General features: G+C 47.5%; 1 protein-coding gene across 1 annotated transcript in view; it reads right to left on the bottom strand.

Annotated features, from left to right (window-relative positions):
* ANTXR1 (ANTXR cell adhesion molecule 1) overlaps window positions 1-20,253 on the bottom strand; it is a 216,498-nt gene that overhangs the window by 52,638 nt on the left and 143,607 nt on the right. The window contains 3 exon segments of the mRNA XM_011236724.3: window positions 6,199-6,366; window positions 6,876-6,971; window positions 14,877-14,918. Of these exon segments, the coding sequence (XP_011235026.3) occupies window positions 6,199-6,366; window positions 6,876-6,971; window positions 14,877-14,918 (306 nt within the window).

Raw genomic sequence — 20,253 nt, 5'->3', positions numbered from 1 at the left:
CTCTTGAACTCCAGATCCAATTACCTACCAAATCTTAGTTGTCACGCAGATGTAGCACAGGTAGTGAAAACTGAAAAATCTTTCCCCAACCTGCTCCCCCTTTTGTACATCCTGTTTGGTTCCTGGCACCTCCGACGTCTCCCCCGGGCAAGCCAGACACCAGAGAATCATTGTCACGTCCTCTCCCTCGGCCAGCTCCTCATATTCGACTTCAACCGTGTCTCATGGCCATTCTCTCTGTCACAGCTCTCCTCTCACTGCTTCCTGTCCACCCTGTCCCACTGTCTCCATGACTACTGCCTTGGCTCCGGCCCTCATCACCTGTCACTCATCCTGTGAACAGTTTCCTGATTGGTCTTTTACCTTCAGGTTCCCAGTCCTCTCTCCTGTTTGATTAATAATGGATTTCATTGTTAGCTTGAATGGATGCTTTGCTGTTAATAAAATAAACCAAGAAACATCTTACTAGCAGTATGAATTTAGGTAAGTTATCTAACCTCTCTGTGCCTTAATTTTTCCCTCTGTGAATGGGAGTAGTAGGAATTTCTACTTCTGAGGGTTGATATGAGAAATAAAGGAGCGAGTGCATGGAAAGCCTTTGGAATTGAGCCCAACTTACAGTATATGTCTCACCCAGGGGAGGGCTTCATCCGGGTGAGCTGCTGTCCTTAGGCTCCTCTGGCCAAGGTGAGACTAGTTAGTTAGTCCTAGTAGTACTTGCAGGTCCTGAGTCCCACCTCTGGGGCACAGGAAACAATCTGTGTAACTGACACTTCCAACGCCTTTTTCTGCTCCTACAGCAGGTAGCTTTTTACGCAAGAGCTGGAGTAAGTTTTAGAATAAGTGTGTTTATAACCAAGAAGAGGATAAAAAATCACTCTTTGAGGTCAAGGAGAAGTGTGTAACAAAGGCTGTTGGAGCCTTTATTTTTCTGAATGTGGGTAGAAACCTGTCATTTCAAGATAGCAGCTAATGAGGTTACTGATAATATCCCTTTGGGGCATGAAAGGTCTCAGGGGATTTTCCCCCACCAACCCTTGGGCTTTACCCAAAGTCTGGGGAGGGAGGGACCTTTGAGTTGACTCCACTGTTTATCTCGGATTTGAGTGTCCATCACACACAGGCCTGTCCATAGGGCGCATGTCAAGGCACTGGTCCCTCCCCGGGAGAAACGCCCAACAGCTGCTGGGAAGCTGAAACAGAGATTTTCCCATTACCCTCAGGACCCCCTGTCAGACTATATGAGCTGACATTTAAGTATAGCTTTCTTTCATAGGAAGTTGACACATTTTGACTATAAAATGAGAAATTTACCAATTCCAGGCTCCCAAACTAGACTCAGGCTCAGACAGACTTCGAATCCACAAAGCAGGCAAACAGAGTTCTATGTCAACTCTAGTTTTTGTTTCTTCCTAAACAACAAAACAGGGCCAGGAATGTTTATGCGGCCATCACTCAAAGCATCCTGGTGACTGGGGTTTGTGGCTGTGCTTCCTTTTCTCTCCTTTTCTAAATTTTGGCCAGGCAACAGCTGTGTCTCCTCTTCTGGTTTGTCTCCTTAGCTGCTTGGAAGTTAGTCAGAGGTTGAGAATTTTGAAGGGAGTTCAACGATAGGGCTGTTAGAGACTAACACGGAATTTTTACACCTTCAAATACACGGTAAATATTGTGACCCTTGCTTCTCTTCAAATGAAATAGATGAATGAATAATGTTGGAAACACGCTGTCTCTCTCACACACACGCACACGTGCACACACTCACACAGGGTACTTTTTGCTTTGCTCCTTTTGAGTTTTGGTCTTTGTTTTAAAAAAGTTTGGAGCTATTATAAAAAGTAGCCAGAGGGGGACAAAAAGTCTGCTCCACATCAGAGGCCCATCTGAGAACACTTCAGGCTTTGGTGTGTCTTACTGGGCTACATACAGCTCCGTCCAGTACAGTTTCTGAATGTGGGTAGAAATGTGGCTTGATTACAAGGTCAAGTTGCTTTAGGCCAGGGATGAAGGCTGGCCTGATAGAAAATGAGCAGAACAGAAGATCGCCCCCTCCCAGGCCCTGAGAGTAGTATGGCAGACTCTGCTCCTTCACGGTCTGGCTGTCTTGCAAAGAACAGCCGGACTGCCTGGCCATCCAGGGTCTGACTTTTGTCCTTCAGCTGTCGTTTCTGTCATTTCCAGTCATGTGAAGGAGCTACTGGAGAGGGAGAAAATGGTTTCTCTAGAGGCTGCAAGCCTTCCAGCAAACCTGAAAACAGTCCTGCTTTTAATCTGTCTGGAGGCCATCTATCTGGGCATTACTTAACTTGTCTGAAATGGTCAGTCCCAATTTAATGAGAAGCATGGGGTGCTGTCAATCCAGGGGGTGAAAACTAAGCAAAGGCAAATTAAGGCCAAATATTGGAAAATTTCCTGGTCATGAGCTTGGAATGAGGAAAGGGTGAAGTATGGCTGCTGTGGTCAGTGCCTTAAATTAGACTGGGGACTGGCGGGGGGAAACCCATTGTGGACTTCTTCTCTTGATGAGTCCCCACTGGGTTTGCTTAGCAAATGCACTCACCTGCTTCTCTGCTCCTCATATCTATTTCATAAAATGCATGAAAAAAGTGAGTTAAATGCAATACATTTAAAGAGGTATATGATTCTGACTACTTTCACTGGGGGAACTAAGGGTCTTCCCAGTGTCTCTTAAAAGTTTTGCACTAGGTGGGAGTATTGTCCCTATTTATAGTGGTGGCAGAGAGTAGAGTGGTCATTCTCCTTGAGCTGCCTGCGCCCATCCACTCTCTCCCTTTCTCTGCCTTCCTAGCTCTATGCCCTAGAAGCCTGCCCTCTACAGATAACACCATCGGGTTTCCCTTTGGTTTGGTCAGTAGGTGGTACCAGAGGAGATGAGGGCAAGATGAGGGAGAGGTGGGGGCGTTCATTCCTTTGGTTCCCTCCCTGACCCCCTGCCTTCTTCAGTGGCTGCGTTCTTATAGGGTAGGGATCTGCAAACAGTTTCTGTAAAGGGCCAAAGAGTAAATATTTTAGGCTTTGTACCTCAAAAGACAAACTCTAGGATATTATATAGAAACTTACATAACCATTTAAAAATAAGGAAAACCACTCTTTGTTTGTGGGCCATATAAAAACAGGTGGTAGGACAGATTTGGGTTGCTGATTCCCTCTCTATGGCCACAGCTCCCAATGGGTGGCCTCCTCTCCTGGCCACTGTCTCCAATGATGCCATCTCCCCTCCTTGTCCTTTAGGCCCAGGGGTGCAAGAGCTCCTACTGTTGCTAGTCCCTGTATGCATGGCGATCTCTGTGAATTCCTTTAACCCTGCCCTCACCAAAAGTTCAACCCTCTTGAGTGTGCTTCTGTTTCCTGCCAAGACCGGGACAAATCCAGACAGAGGGCTCAGGGAAGCTGAGTTTATGGTACTACATGAGGCTAAATGTTTTTCCAAGGCCCGGTGATGTCCACAGGCACTGTGGCGAAGATGGGGCTCATCACGGAGCATGAGACTTGTTCAACGGTATGAACTTGGAAGTTGTAGCAAGTCTGCCCTTCTTCTGGAGAGATAGACAATTTTACTTTTGAATTCCTTTCTGGGCTTCTATTCTGAAACCTCCTTGTTTCTACCCTTCCGTCAACCATCCAGCCCATAAACACATATGATGACCTCTTTTTCTCTCCTCTCCTCAAAGAGATGGCAAGAAGAATGCCACCTTCTTCGGACTGAAGGTGCCAACGTGATCTGTGTGCATCACAGGAGACAGTCTAACCGGCAGCGCGCTCTGGGGTGGTCTCCTACCTCATCCTTCATGTCAGCTCTTTAACAAGAGACGCTGGAGTCCCTGTGCTGGGCCAGGCACTGTGCTGTCTACCACAGGCTAAAGATGAGGTAGGCATCCCTGGTGCCTCCAGGGGGTCCAATCTGGTGGGGAGAAGACTCAAGCATGGGCAGTCACACCAGCGGGCTTTTGTATAGAGTGAGCTGAGCAGACGTTGGCTTGAGCTGCCCCACCAGCAGGATGGCAGTCACCTTTCCCAGGTCAGAGGAGGGCAGTCCTGCTGAGGGCCTTGGCCCGTCCACCAGCATCACAGGTCTTTTCCATCTGGCTGTTTGGGGTTTCCTGGACATTCAGATTCTCAACCACTTCACACGAATCTAGCAGTTGTGTCTGTGGTAAAAAAGGGGCTGCGAGCTCTAACGTGGGCCCGCTTGCTGGAACTTCTGGCAAATCTCTGAGGTGTGGTCATGGTCTCTTGGCCAAGTGCCAAGATTCCTGCCCTCAGGGAGCCTCCTATGGAAGCCTGGCTGGAACCTTCAGTGACAATTTCTTAACTGGGCTTGTTCAATCCCAGTTCGCTGGGTCCCACCCCCAAAGTCATGGAGTTAGTAGATCTGGGTTGGGCCCGAGAATGTGCATTTCCAGTAAGTTCCTGGGGGCTGCTGCTGCTGCTGGCCCACAGACCACACTATGAGAACCAGCAGTTGAACCCAGTGACTAAGGAGGAGGCCTGAGAGCAGGGGTTTGGAAGGAAGAGTAATTGGGGGCAACAGAAGGGTATGGATTAGGGAGTTTGGATGTTAAAAAGGGGGCACAGGGGGAGGGGGAAGGAGTTTCACTGGATGAGAAAAAGTGAGCAAGTGATGATGGCCCGTGTGCCTTTGAAAACTTCTTGCGTGACGCTAAGTCACGAGGCCTGGGAATCTGTATTTTTAAAGGTCTCAGGGTAAGTCTGATACCCACCCAGGTTTGAGAACCTTTGTATGCTTACTATCTGGCAGTGCCCAGCACGACAAATGCTTGTTGAATTGACCTAATTCCAAGTGGGTGTTGGGAATGTTTTCAGATTTCTAAATCTAGTCGTTCTCTATCCCTATTTGTTTCATAAAACTCAGTCCTAAACCACCAGTTAGCAGAGGACTAACATGCTCTCAAGCAGAAACTGGAATCTTCAAACAGAATTAACGTTCTTTCCAAATCCAAGATTACAGAAATGAAAACCTGGCTATAACCAAGTATGTCATGTTAGTCACAAGGTACAGATTCCTAAAAACGACATAATAGAAAATTCCCTTTCTTGTTCAGCTCAGAGACTCTGCTTGGCTCCTTCCTGTCTGCACATGCATGCACGCCATTGCATGTTCTGCATGAGAAAATAATTAGAAGCAAACAGCTGTTAGGCAAGCAAGCTACGTTTCGCCCACATCTTTCCAGAGTTCAAGCCATTGCCCTGAGGCGGGGGTGGGCAGGGGGGAACTTATCCTAAAAAAGAATCTCCTTGCTTTAAACACAGCAAACCAAAATGAAAATACAGTCAGTGGGAGCACGAACTAGCTTGGCTGAGATGAAACGTCTACCAATGACATTTCACTGCATTGTTTAAAATGAGTATTTCCTTTGATTTCATAGGACAAGGGCTGTTCTAAGATTAGCAAATAACTTAATGAATGATGAATATTACTTTCACTCTCATTGGAAGAGGGGTAAAGGCCATGTGGGTGCATGTGTGCCCGTGCATGACGAGAGCTGGCTCTCACACGGGATCTTTCACTTGTGGCCTTGGAATTGGTCCAGTTTCTGTGTGCAGTATAGAAGAAGGGGAAGAACAAGAGGAAGAGAAAAGAAGCCTTCAGGAAGCATTAACTACCTTCTATGGCTTTCACTTCCTAAGAAGCCAACGAGGTTTACTTTCTGGAGCTGTGGACGGGAAGAGGGATAGTGGAGAAAAAAAGGGGTTTTGCTCACAGCCAGAAAGAGTGAGTCCTAGCTCCATGGCCAACACCTGAAAGGCTGGAAGGAGGCTTGGATAAAGGGGGCTGGGCTTGTGCTATGGCAAGAGGAAGACAGATAAGGCATCAAGGGCAATGCTGCCATTTTGGTTAGTGGAACTGCCTACCAATGAAGTGAGCTATTATAGAAATGCACAGTGATCTTCTAGGGTTCCTACCTGTCTCCTGACTCCTAGTCCACTTGCATTCCACCAGTTTGCCAAGGTGATTTTAAAAAACCTAGTCTCAGCCTTGATATTGTCAAAATAGAGCAAGTAAATACCTATACTTTTAGGTCCATGATTTTAGAAATGTGTTCCTTTGTGATAATCTGGAATTTGGTTGGATATTTGATCATGTTAAGAGTCTGATCTTCCTATGTAAGTGTCTTGTCAAGAGTGATGATAGATTTCTGAGTAGAGAGAGAGACACACCTTGATCGGGGAGTACCACTTCCGGGGGGAAGAGGGCCGCCGCATGTTGTTGTTGAGATTCCGAGGCTCGGGGAATTCGTATTCCTGCTCCGGCATCTTGACTCTGGCATTCTTTGCCTTTTCCAACTTAGCACCTTCTTCTGTGGAACCCTTTTCTCCCCAACGAACCTAAAATAAATAACATATGATAAAGTAAAATGACAAAATAAAGTACCTGGAGAATGGGCGTCATACATACATGGGTGATGTGTAGTGTGAATGCTACCCACTCCTCAATTCCTTTGGGTTTTGAGGGCCGGGGAAGAGGAGGGTGTGGAAAAAGGGAAAGAAGAAGGGTTGAAGGAGCAGAAAGAGCAAGCTGGGCAGATGGATGTTTAGGGGAGGAACTGTCCAGGCTGTGGGAACAGCATGTGCAAAGGCCCTGCAGTCCCAGATAAAAACTTCAGATTTTATTCCTGTGAGAGAGGAAACAACCAAGGGGCTTGAGCAGATGAGCAAACTACTCTGACTCAATGGTGGGCAAGGTATGGGGGTGCACCATCAAAGGGGTATACCTGCCATCTCTCCATCTGATGCGTTATATAATCCACATCCCCATCAGACCTCAAGTATGAGTTTTCACCAGTTTTATCTGGTGGCTGGCACATTGATGTGAGTACATGAAGCTGTGTTCTTACCTCCATCCTTTTAATGCCTCCAACGCCCCGCCCACCATAGTAAGAGGCATCTACGGTAGGCCACTTTTTCTTGGGCAGACCGTCATCATCTTCTTCCTGCAGAAAGAGTGTCATACATGAAGGAAGCAAAGCACAACTGGTCTATGTCCACGTCCACTTTGGCAAAGTGATGGGAGTCGACTGCCTGGGTTACCCCTGGGGCCTTCCTTGGGGCAAGTCATCTTACCCATCTGAGCTTATCTTCCTTATCTGTAAAGTGGGGGTAAAAGCAGAACGACCTGGTTGGGTGCTGGCACAATCCTGGGACCCGTTCCCTTGTGCATCTCTACCCCTTCACAGGGTATTTCATCTAATTCCATCCATGTGCTGACGACTTGCGTGTTTATATCTTCATCCCCAACTCCTCTGAACCCAAACGCTGACTTGACATTGATGTCTCCTCTCAAGGGACTAATAACCATCTCAAGAATACCACATCCAAGAGGAGTCTCCCCACATCCTCACCTTAAACTGCTCTTCCTCCACTTTCCCCACTGTCTGGAGCCCCTCTTGAACCCTCTCTCTCCCCCACTGGCCCTCCCCCAATTCATCTCAGTTTGCCAGCAAATTCTGTTGACCTTACTTCTAAAAGACCCCAAATCTGTGACTTCTCCACCCGCACCTCCACCCCCACCCCACCCACTGGTCCCAAGTCCCCTACACCTTCTCCAAGATACTATAGTAGCCACCTAACCGGCCTCCCTGCCGGACTGCTCGTCGACAGTCTATTCTCCACAGAGCAGCAGAGAATCTCGACCCCAGCTCTGCTCTGCAAGCTCTGGCCTTAGCTCACCTCTCCAGCCTTCTTCCTTACCACACTCTACCTCCCTGTGCTCCAGCCTGCTTGCCCTCTCTCTGTCCCTCAGACACTGAGCACATTCCTATCTCGAGGCCTGCACACAAGCTGTCCCCCTGCCCAGGAATGCTTCCCTCCTGTTCTTCTCCTGGCTGGCTCCTTCCTATCACTCCTCGAGAGGCCTTCTCTGGACATCCTTCTAAAGTAGGCCCAGTCTCTTCACCCCATCAATCTGTTTCAGTTTCCATAATGGATCCTAACATGGCTTGATATGTATTTACTGTTGGTCTCTCCAGGCTGGAATGTAAGGGTTCCATGGAAGCTTCTGTTTATTTGTCATGTTTATCATCGCATTTTCAGCTTTTTGAGTGGCATCTAGCATGTGGGAGGTACCTACGAATTATCTGTTGAATTTACAAACAAATGAGATGAAATGATTCAAATAAAGCAGTTAACTCAGTGTCTGCAACTTCACTCAGTGAGCCAAGTTAGCGCTTACTGTATTTTTTAAGATGAAGGGAGAAAACAAGAGGAACTTGTAACTTTATGGATGGAAAAGGGAAGGATAATTAGCAAAACTGCTCCTTATCTTGGCACCAAAATTATTCCTGCTGAGGGGAGAAAAATATCACCATCTACAGTCACAGAGGGACTACAGGGTGGTGGAGGGATTACCCTCCTGGGTAAAAAAACGGAAGCTGAAAAAGGAGTCTCTGCAAAGCAGAAGAATACGCCAAAGAGGCTGCAATTGCCGAGAACAAGCCTGCTTCCCACAGTCTGTGTTGGTGGTACCAGGGAGTCAAGGACTCCGAGTGGAGTCCTCGGTGGGGATAGTTCTATCAGTGTGCGGAAAGGGGCATCCCATGCGGGAGGCAAGGAACCGACAAGGACAAGTCATCAGCAGGACAGAGATCCAGAGATGATGTAGCAAAGCGATAACACATTAATGCATTAAGACTCTCTGGGTGACTTGCTGCACTTGGGACGGGCAGGCTTTTTTTAAAAAAATTTAAAACATTTTATAGATCTTAAAGGACATAATCACAGCAGACCGGGGGATTTGCAACATCTTGGCAGCTGATACTTGGGTTGGTCTCTCTGTCTTTTTAAAACAGATCTGTCCTTCTTCACCATGGGACTGTGAGCCCTGAGCACAGAGTGGATTCTGTTGCCCTTGTATTCTAGGTCTGGTACGGAGCCTGGTGCACAGGAGGTGGTCGATAAACAGGTACCGAGTTGGCGATAACCACAGCTCAATTACGAAGCCTTTACATGCATGTGTCGGTCACTCTTCCAAGTGCTTTACGTGCATTAACCTTTGAATCTCACAGCGGGCAGCCCGGTAGGGATGCTATTATGTCCGCTTTAGGGAGGAGGAATAGAGCGGGTTTGGGGACTCAGGTCACCCTGCTCGTGGGTGGCAGAACTGCATTTGAGCCCAGGGAAGCTTACTCTCGTTTGTTTCTCAGTGTCAACAAAGTTCTGGGTTTTGTCCTTCAGGTTTTGCTTTTCCAGGCATTTGATGCTATCAAATAAATGCTACTTTTCTCCTTCCCCCCTTGTCCCTGCTCATTTTGATGCTTTATGACTGTAAGATGATAAAATGATAAAACCAAAGAGCCCCAATATCAGTTCACAGTATTTTACCTTGTGAGAGAATTTCAGAAGGCTTAGGATGTTAAACCAAAAGCCTTCGGTATCTTACACATACGGTTAAACCATCCCTAGAGGTGGGTGTCTCTGTGTCATATATGAAATACGGCTTCACGGCTGGTCTCATGCAGTTTTCCAAAGGAGAGAAATGAAATAATATCACCGAAAAATGAACACAGCAGCACCAAGAACATAAGAAACTCCAGGACTAAAGCCGATTTATTCAACAGGGAGCTGAAATGATCTTAGGAGTCTCCTAATTTTTTTTTTTTTTTAAAGAACAGGAGTACAAACACTGGAGACCATTTACTGGAGCCTTTTCATTGTACAGTCAGATCCGGAGAAATGAAGGGACCAGTGGAGTCGAGGCTCTGGTCCTGTTCCCTGATGCCTTGTCCAGGGACCTCCCCCTCTCTGCACCCGGAGCTGCCCTTCCTCATGTCGTCCCTCCCGCCACGGACTAGCTGTGGGCTCTTGTCTCCGCTCTGCCGAGCATGTGAGCATGTGCAGCAGGGGCCGGCCTCCCCACAACAGGAAATGCCAGGACTTCGCTCTGCTCCACCAAGCCTGCTGTGTAATCCCCTGACCCGAGCTTGCCTGCCAAACTCAAACAACAACAGCAAAGACAACACAAAGGCCCAGGGTTTGACCGACGGGAGTCAGAATTTCCCTGCAGTTACCATGGCTCTGTTTACACATTCTAGAGACGGGAGGGTTTTGCAATCTTCAGAAGAGGAGGGAATCTTTGATGTGTCTTTTCATTTGGCCCCAAACTGATGGAGTAAAATCACGGTCCCCAGCAATGCCACTAAGAACATCAGCAGCACCGGAAGCGAATCTCTACATCAAATTGGGGAGCCCCCGTCACACTGCCCTTCAAGAATGTGGCGGGTGAGGAAGACCTACCAGGACACAGATCCTTTGCAATTATTAAGTGACAGACTGGATAAGCCAAATTGCTCTGCCTGAGCAAAGTAGTAGGGATGGAGGGTTTGCGGGCAGTCAGCAGAGGATGGGCGGGAGAGAGTGGATGTGAGCTGTCCGCAGACTGCCTGGGCCCACCTGAGCAGAGGGCCTCAGGCACCTCCCAGGAGCAGGAATGACAAGGATGTGGCCTGCGCTGTAACTCACCCCTGTACTTTTAAACTTTTTCAAGCCCCTATGTAGATGGTCTTATGCCCGTGGTGCCTTGGTGGGGTGGGGGGGTGGGGAATGTAGGAATCAGGTTTGCAAGATGGTGCTTGGCAGACGAAGAAGATGAGATATGGCCGAAGCAAGAAGGAGGAGTCAGTGGCGTTTGGAGAAACCGCAGAGATTAGGGAGGGATGCTGGTTTCCCATCAGGGGAAGTTATGTTTAAATCTTAAAGGATGTGGTGGCCTCAGACATCTAGTTGGCTGATGCGTGGGTAAAATGAATGGCAGCACATTACTCAGACAGTAGACGCCTCTTCTGAGCGGCTGGTCCCGGGCCACCCTGCTCCAGGAAGAGAGAGCTCCAGAACACCGAGCCTGACACGCACGTTTGGTTTCGCCCATAGCTGGGCTAGTCCTGTGCTGCCCTTAGACACTGAATTTCACCATCTTCCTAATCATGCCAGGGTTTTGTACAACTCCACGCTTCACCCTTCAGGGCTCTGTGTGCTCAGAGCATCCGTCCTCCGCTGCGTCTACGCCTCTTTTAGAATGTCGCTGGAATGGAAGCTATTCTGCGAAGACCTCCCTGACTCCCCATAGAATTCAAGGCTCTATCCGGGGCCAAATTAGGCCGCCTGCCCCCAATTCACTGCAAGGCGGGCACCGGTCGCAACTCTCTACACAAAGGAGAATGTAACTGAAGCAGAATCGAGTCCAAGGAAACAGTTCCATTTACCATTTCGTTGAAGGAGAACCTATCTTCAGCCCTGAGGAGAAGCCCTATCTCGCCACAAACAAGGGCCCTTTATTTGCTTGTTCCTTCATTTACTCACTCAAGCAACTGGAGCGGAGCCCCCACGCTTGCCAGCCCAGTGTTATATTTTGAGAAAAATAAAGAGAGCAAAAAGAATAAATCTGCCACCGAGATTGTCTACATTTATAGAAGAGTATGCTTTGTGAGGGTGACGACGTAAGTAAAGCACCAAGGCCACTGACACTCCCAGGCCCACGAGGCTCTGGAGGGCAGAACCCAGAGCAGAACTGGCTGTACTGTCTCATCTGAGGTCTTTAGGGATAAGCCAGAGAGGTCACCCTCAAGGTCAGTCTTGGAGATGAATTCCTAGGAGTGAACTGAAGAGTCAGAAAAGTCCAACAACACTTCTCTTTGTAAATACCAAAAATCCCAGCTGAGCGAAGACTGCCCCATTCGGAGTCGCATTTCACATATCATGACCCTGTATCATATCTGTTCACATGCACACACAATAATTAAAGACAGCACCATGATTGTCCTGTATTCATCAATGAAGAAGAGAGTGTTTCCTTTTTTAGTGGTGATGTTCCTTTTTTTAAACCACTGAAATAGAGAATACTGAATTCTGGGCCTGTTCTAGGGCTGATGCTTGGAGCATATGTGTGTGTGTGTGTGTGTGTGTGNTAGGGCTGATGCTTGGAGCATATGTGTGTGTGTGTGTGTGTGTATGAGAGTATGTATGTAATGTCCAATGGAAAAAAGATGCCTGGCAGTCACTTGGCTCTTCACCCCTCCAGAGTGGGGGGCGACTCTGGCTGTCCTTGGAGACATAGCCGTGAAGCAGTTCAACTTGTCTGGTCCTAGACAAGTTATATGATTTTCCCATAGCTCGGTTTTCTCATCTAAAAAGTTCTTGCCCCAGAGAAATGGTTAGGATGAGTGAGCATGATAATGAACCTGGAGATAAGTTCATTATTCAAAGCCAGGGGCTTATGAATTGTATGCCCACCCACGTCAATGCCTTCAGTATGCATCCCTCCCCCTCCCAAACAAGCATAGCCGCAAAGTCCATGGAAGGTGACTTAGAACTAAGCCATCAGATGAAGTACTACATGATTGGATCCCTCCTTACACTGACCATAATTTGGAGTAGCTAGAGACTTTGTAAGGATTCCTCACTCTGCTGCCAGTTAGAGAAGACTCTCAACCCAGGAAACACCCCTCTTAGTTGTTACAATTGAGCTTTCTTGCTTTTACTGAGGTCTTGAAAAAAGTCATTTTTCTTTGTCTTCTCTTTATACAGAAGGATCACTGTTGGTTGCATGAAATCTCAAAAAGTCATGGTTTTTCATACTATGCATTTCGATCTTCCCTATTAAAGAGGACCACTGAGAGCTCATTATGAAGTTGTGTTCATTCTAAGTTTAGCTATTTAAGTAGTAGGTCTGTCTCCCTTAGGATATGAGGCTTATAGACCTGAAGAAAGTTTGGATAATTAATGCTGAACTTGTTCACATATACGGCAGAGTGTTTGACTTCATACAGCCATTAATTGAGTGTTAGACGCTGTGTTAAGCTCTTTGGGGATAAGTCCCAGATTAGTGAGATATAGATCCTGACCTTCAAGTAGCTGATGATCTTAAACATTGACGTGGAAGAAAAGGTCAGTAAAATACCCTGGAACGCAGAGAAGGGAGAAATGAGAGATTAGTGCTGATGGGAGGAATTTCAGTGTGTTTTCTGGAGATAGTAGCACATGAGCTGTGCCGGAAGGACTGGTGGGATTTGAATGGAGAAAGCTGGAGTAGAGAAGGTTCTAGAAGTCTAGATTCAGACTATGATTTTCAGGGCACTGTGTAAGATCCTTTGTAGGGCTAAATTATGTTATCTGTTCCTGTGAGATTTCTTTATTATTTTTCTGCTGAAACATTAGGAAGGAGATTTGGGCTGCTTAACTCACAAGGCCAAGGAATTATCAGGGCCAACACACATGCTAAGTGATCAGTGCAGCCTGCAGTCTGCCCCAGCCAGCCCGGAAGCTCCTTCATGTCTAACACAACCCTTTAGATCTCAAGTATCCCAAGGTTGTCCTTCTGTTTCAGAAACCAGATCTGCCTTCTTCAGGTGGAAGTATGACTTCTATGGAAATAGTGGATGAAACTAGGTGGCGTTGCGCAACTCACACCCCACAGTCTGGTACCTAAGTCTCCTGGTGCATTTTGACCACAGTTGCTGTCAGGTCACCTTCCAAAGGCAAATGCAGGGTCAGCACCAGAAGAAAGGGCAGCAGCTCCTCCAACTGAACATAACGAAGGGAGGGAACATTCTTCACCTCAGGGCAAACAGAGCAACTTCATCAAGCGAAAGCTTCTTGCCCTGTTTTCTTCTGGGTGTATGAGACAGCTGCACTCAAGGGAAACACAGCCAAACTGGAACCCGTGGAACTTGCCACGGGTGCTTTCTTTCTCTTGAAGGATTAAGAAAAGGCTTTTGTGGATGTAAAGAGGGTTTTTTCCCTCCCTCCTCTTTGCAAAGCAATGTAATTTCCTCCCTTGATTTCTGGGCAGAAAGTTTGCATTCCAACAATATGTGCTTTAATTGATTGCAGCTATTAAATCCCTCGGCTTACGAGCATATGGTTCAGGATATAACAGACCCCTGGAATGTTAAATTCAATCATTCTTCTCTCCTTATGCAAGAAACTTGACCAAGGCATTGGGAAGAGGAGTGATGAGGGGGTTATGCTCAGTTTGCATACAATAGACTTTAGGGGTTGAGGGCAATGAACTTGAATCCTCACCCCTATGTTTTTTGATCCCACTGAGTTTTCAGACCTGTACCCTGGCTTCTAAATTGGTGAGTGATGCATCCAGAGAGGCCTGTTGCTCTGGGAGTGATCAGAAGATGAGGAAAGCTACTGACCCGGCGCTCCTGCCCAGGGATGCTCCTTCTCACCGTTAGCCTTTAATGCCTCCACCAGATCGTACCCCAGCCCATGCTTGCACCAGAACTGCCTGCTGGCCAGTTTATGGCAGAGTCTAAGACGGTTTCTCTTCCTTTAAATGATGAGGATTTGAGAGCAGGGTCAGGATATTGGCACACACCCCCAGCCCCCAATATATTTTTATTACTGCCTGGCAAATCTTTCGGTAACATTGTTTTCAAGGAAAGAAAAATAGAATACCATAGCATCAGGCTGTTCCTAGAATCACTAATTGTTTGGAGAATGTATCAACCTTGCCCTGATCTACATACACGAAGCATACGTCTCTGCAGGGAAAAGAGAAACCTAAAGTGTCTATGTTAGAGGAGAAAATTGTATGGATAAAATAGAAAATAAAATTTAAATAAAAATATCTATGTTTGCATCTCAGATTTTATCTTTGCAGGTAGGAAACCCTCCCAAACCCTTCTGTCTGTGGCGGCCAGTTCCGCTCAGTTCCTGTTCATCCCTTGATTCGGAAAGGACCCAAGACTTCCCTCCCTTCTCCCTCCGATAAAGTGGGGGCCTGGGCCTGACTTAGCTCTGCTTTTCAGGGGCCTGAGTCCTGGGCCAGCCCAGCCAGCTCTCTGCTCCACCTTACCACCCTCTCCATCTGGCTGCACCCCGCTCTGGTCACTTACCTCACTCTCCTCAGCTGGGGGTGGAGGGACCTCCTTGATAATCTGAAAAGAAAAAAAACAGAACAAGTCAGTGGAAATCTCCAGCCACCTGCTTTCTAAGAGGCCTGTTCTCCAGAAGGGCCTTGGTAGTGTGGCCATAATTACCACCATGATGGGCCCACGCAAGAAAGGCTGAGTCAATGGCATGATGTGTCTTTCTGGGCCGAATAGCTCAGTTAGTTAGAGCCTGATCCAGACTGAGTGTTGTGTTTTCAATTGTATCTGTTTTATGTAGAGAAAAAAAATGTTCCACAAGTGACAGTTTCATCTCTCATTTCTCATTACCCAGGTAGCTATCTCGCAAATGTATTCACTCATATAGTCACCCAGTTATTCATACATGAAATCATTTATCTACCCACCGAAACATCTACACACGTGACAAAGGACTGTGCACAACAGAAGAGAAGACGGTGCTGCAGAGACAAGTCAGGCATGCACCACACTCAGGCCGTTGGCAGTCTTGTTAACTGCCACTTGCCCCAGATGGTACCTGCCCAAGGAGGGAGGGTGTGATGGTCAGGCAGACCAGTTCCTGACAGAGGGCAGCAAAAGAGAGGTAACCAGGGATTTCTTTTAGGGCTCTGACTCTCAAGGGGTACAAAGATTGACATTAGAGTATTATAAGAGTGTATTCTGCAACTTCCCCATCATCAGTGCTGAACAAGAGATAGACGCAGACACTCCGAGCAGGGAAAGCAATCTGGAACCCCTTCTACCCAATGAGAGGATGATTGACACATGGGAGGAGGACAGTTGGGTGACCGTGAGCAGCTTCTCCTCCTGCTTGTCCCCAGTTGGCACACCTCGTGCATACAAGGAAAGCCCTTGCAGTTAATTTAATTTGGAGCCTTTTACAAAGCAGCTTGGCTGTTATCTACTGCGACTCCACCATGCCCCTCGAGGCTCCCTCCTGTCACCCCAAGCTTATTAGATGTTGGGTTCCCTACATGCAGTCTTTTCCTTAGAGAATTCTGGTAAATACAAAGGTCATTCTATATCTCTTGATGTTCTCGTGCCAGGGCTGGCCGGGCTCACTTTGGCCTGGGTGCTCAGGCCCTGCCCACAGGACCGACCAGATCCTTACTCTTCTAGCTGGAGAGCTCGCCTGGCTGCTGACCTGGCTGCCTACTAGGCATCAAGGTCTTCCTCACCTCTCCCTCCTGAACACATGTCTCCTTTGATTGGATGATTTGGGGACCTCATCGGGGCTCCGATCCCCACTGCTGTCACCCACACTGCCATGATCTGTAAGATCATCTCTGTATGTTGAGACAGGCTGCTGACTTGAGGTTGTATTAACACCAGCCAGGAAACAGACACTCCAGCCATCTAAAAGGATGGTATTCAATTAATTAAGAGGCAGAGGTTAAGGCCTCCAGGGCTTTCAAGCTGTCGTTTCATCTGCCCCCACTTCCTGGCCACTGTGGGAAGCCTGCTGAAGGTCTTTGGAAAGCATGAAGCCATGATTTTGCTCACCCACTCAACACTGGCTCCGAATTCCTTAAGGGGATCTCTGGGGCGGGCCATTACTGTCCAATGCTGACTTCCTATCGCCCCAGAGGCAGGGATGATTTTAAAACAGGAAATGGCCCGAAACCGGAGGGAGAGGTGAGGAGCTGGGGACACCAATCTGGCATGCATCTTTTCTCTTAGGGCAGGGTTGGGAGGGGCGTGAGAGGGAGAGCAGGATACCGAGGAAACACAGACAGATGTTGACAAAAGTGCTGTGGGCAGCGTGCATGGCAAGGATACTGGGTATGTAGAGGTTCCGTGCAGAGCAGCTGGGCTCTTGTCTTCACAGTGCTGCCAGCTTCCTCCCACACTATGGAAGCATAGTGTCATTGTCCAGTGGGAACCCTGGACCTGCCTTTTTCTGATTATGAAGATCTGACAAGTCCTTGAACCTCCCTGGGTTCTACTGTTCCAATCTGTTAAATGGGAATAATGTAACCTTGTAGAGTCATGATGAGCAATAATGTTTGTAAAACATCCGGTAGAGAGTGGGTGTTCAGTAAATGGTGCACGCTATTATTATTATTATTATTATTTTTATTATTCTCCTTTCCCTTTCTTTCTTTTCTCCTTTCTCTGTCTCTTGCCTTTATTACCCCTTTAACGAAGGTTTCATTTAACCCCCTGCCTATACTGATACACTAATGACTATGCGTGGTGGTTCCACAAATGAGTAAGATAGAAAGCCGGTGTCATACAGTGGTCAGGAGGCTTGAGAGTGGCCAGGGACTTCAAGGTTGTCAGCAGCAGGATGTCTCATCACATATGTATATGCACGTGACATCAGCCAGGAAGTGCAGCCCCAAGTGGCCTACCATTCAAACCAACCCAACTGTGGTTGCCATTCAGGGTCACTTCTTGAGTATTTACTGAATTCTAATTCCAGCTATGTCCCAAGGGGGACCCACAAGACAATGCCAAAATACACAATGTATCGAGTATTAATCAAAGGTGGACTAATTTGTAATCCAGGTTTCATGCTGACACACCGTAAATGGGCACCTGAGCTTCTGGAAAAATGCCACCATGCTCAGGAAAATAGGATGAGGCACCTGTAATCCGGCCTTACTGGTTGGGTGCCTGGTGGTACTGAGCAGGAATGAGGAGGAAGCCTTCCTATTGCTTCAAGCTCTACCACTACCAGTCCTCCCTTGGGACAGCAGGAGAGCGTTTCAAAGAATGATCCAGACAGGCGACGCTGAAGTCATTACATAATTATTCCAAGTCATGAAGCTAGACTGGCTGTCTGTGAGTGAGCCAAATGCCTGTGCCAAGACCAGCACACAGGCCACCCAAAGGAATGCTCTGAGCATGGGGACACGTCAGCCATCTCCACCCCAACCCTCAGAGGGCCAGAGCCCATGCCTAGGAGAGCAGTTGGGCAGCACACTGTGTCGCTCTCGAGCCTGCTGTACCACCGGAGCCTTGCTACACAGATGGGCCCGGGACCCACAGGATAAAACGCCAACTGCCCCACCTCCACAAGGCCTGCGTGATGTGGCCCCCACTTTTCCACCCCACCCTTCTTCACTCTCCCCTTCACTTTCTGCACTTCAGCCTGCTGGTCACTTTCCTGCTCCTTCCATGCACCCTGCTGCTTCCCACTTGTAGACTAAATGCTTTCTATCCCACCCTGCTTTGTCCCTGTGCCTGCACATAACCACGTTTACACCAACTCATTGACTCATCAACCCAGAGAGATCACCAGTAAACACACCTTCCCTCAAAGAAGTTGCCCCTTGACCTCACAGTCCAGCCAAGTTCCCCTTTATGGGATCTCATAGAACCTTTCGTAGCACTTTTAATTATAATTAACAGATGAATTCAACAGTTCTTTGCTTCCAACTAGTATGACTAGCAAGCGTTTATTTTTAACTAGAATGCGCTGGAATCAGCGTTGAGCACTGCCAAATATAGGCTTGATTTGGCCCACTTCCCTTCTTAGAAGGTTCTGGGAGATTCCTCTTTATTGTGAGTGGGCTCGTCAGATCTTTCCCCATTAGGAGGGAAAAATAGAAGATGGGCTCCTTAATAATAAAATATTTAAAAGGAGAACACCGCTCAATGAACATATTTATAGGATAACATGGTGGAACTGAATGGCAGGTTGGGGGGTAAATCTGGGGACATTTTTCGTACTTCTCCTCCAGAGGCCAGCACCACTTTTCCACTTACTAGCATCTTTAGCTTGGATATTTTGAATGGGCAGAAGGTGACCATTTACTTCCTTGGGAGAACTGCCCTAGAGATCCTTCTGCATTGATGGTTGGACTGGTGTGGTAGAGGGGATAAGAAAAATGAGAGAGAATGTGGACTTCTGAATTCTATTTGTGTTTCTTTGCTATCTGAGAATTTCTTGAAACTGTCTCTGCTGTGAATTGGGAGAAATGCCCCTTCGCCCCTCTCATCTGTTTTAGCCGTGTTTGTTTAGATAGACATGAGATAGGGCCAGATTTGACAAAGACTGTTGTCTGGATAAAGGAAAGAAAAGATCAGGTAGAATCTTATTAGACTGAAGTCTTACTGGCAACTTCTCATTGAGTCAAAACAAATTACAGTCCTGCATATACCCCTGAGTCTGGCTATTGGGCATGGTAATGACAATGTGGAGAAAGAGCTGGCGTGGCATGAATACAGTCAGAAGATCAGATATACCCAGGTCCTCTTTGATACCTGGGAAATTTACTCTGAATTTATGAATCAAGTTCAACTGTTTAGGTCTCCCTCGTCCAGAAGTATTCAAGTTTTGCTCCTAATTTGTATGTTCTGATCTTTGCCACTCTGTTTGCCCTTGCTAACTTTACTGCTGCTGCCCCATGCAATGGAATGCAGAATGCAATCTACCCAGTTTTTAACACAGGCGCCTCTTCCTTTTCCCAGATGGTAGCCATGCTGGCTCACTAGATGCTCCATTTATTTATTTTTTTATTTTTAAAGATTTTATTTATTTATTTGAGAGAGAGTCAGAGAGAGCACAGCAGGGGGAGCGGCAAGCACAGGGAGATAGAGAAGCAGGCTTCCCGCTGAGCAGGGAGCCCGATGTGGGGCTCGATCCCAGGACCCCAAGATCATGACTCAAGCTGAAGGCAGACGCTTAACTGACTGAGCCACCCAGGTGCCCCTGGGTCTTTGCATTTCTAACAAATTCTCATGATGCTTCCACTCCTGGTCCATGGACCACGCTTTGAGAATTCTGAGTTAGCTTATTTCTAACAATGCTATCCTCAACTAGATATGCGGGGGCATGTTGCTGCTTCAGGCCAGACATTCCTGTTGAGAGTTGCTTATGGCTGATTGGAAACACCGGCTTCCAAAAGGTCTCAGTCTGAAAATTATGGTGCCCCTGCTTGATTGTCAGGAACTATGGGATCTCCATAGCCCCCATGGCAGTGTGTTGGGGAAGACACGGAACTGCTTCTGGAGGAAACTCGCAGCTCTGCTGGCAGGCACTCTGTGTCTTTCTCTAGTGAGCATTCGTGCTCACTGTGTGCAGAGCTGGCCATGCCTGGACTCTTGGGCCCAGCCCTGAAGCAGTCCCACCCACATAGGTCCCTGGGAGCTAGGGACACAGATCTTAGCCTTCACGGTCAGCACCATTGGCAGTTAACGCACTGAACTGTGTTTGCAACTTTCTTCTGCACTGAACCTCAATCTCTAGAAGACATGGGCGTGCTTGGCCAGCTTTTGTCTCCTGACATGTGGCCCAGTGCTTGTTACTCAGTCACTATTTCTGGGAAGAATGGGCGTGCTTTCCTATGGAGGAAAACGTAAAGGAAGCATTCCTCATTATTCTAAACTTCCTTGCCCCTCCAATAAGCACCCC

This window comes from Ailuropoda melanoleuca, chromosome 4 (assembly GCF_002007445.2).
Source record: "Ailuropoda melanoleuca isolate Jingjing chromosome 4, ASM200744v2, whole genome shotgun sequence".
Classification (NCBI taxonomy): Eukaryota; Metazoa; Chordata; class Mammalia; order Carnivora; family Ursidae; genus Ailuropoda; species Ailuropoda melanoleuca.
This window is presented reverse-complemented; position numbering and strand designations above follow the sequence as displayed.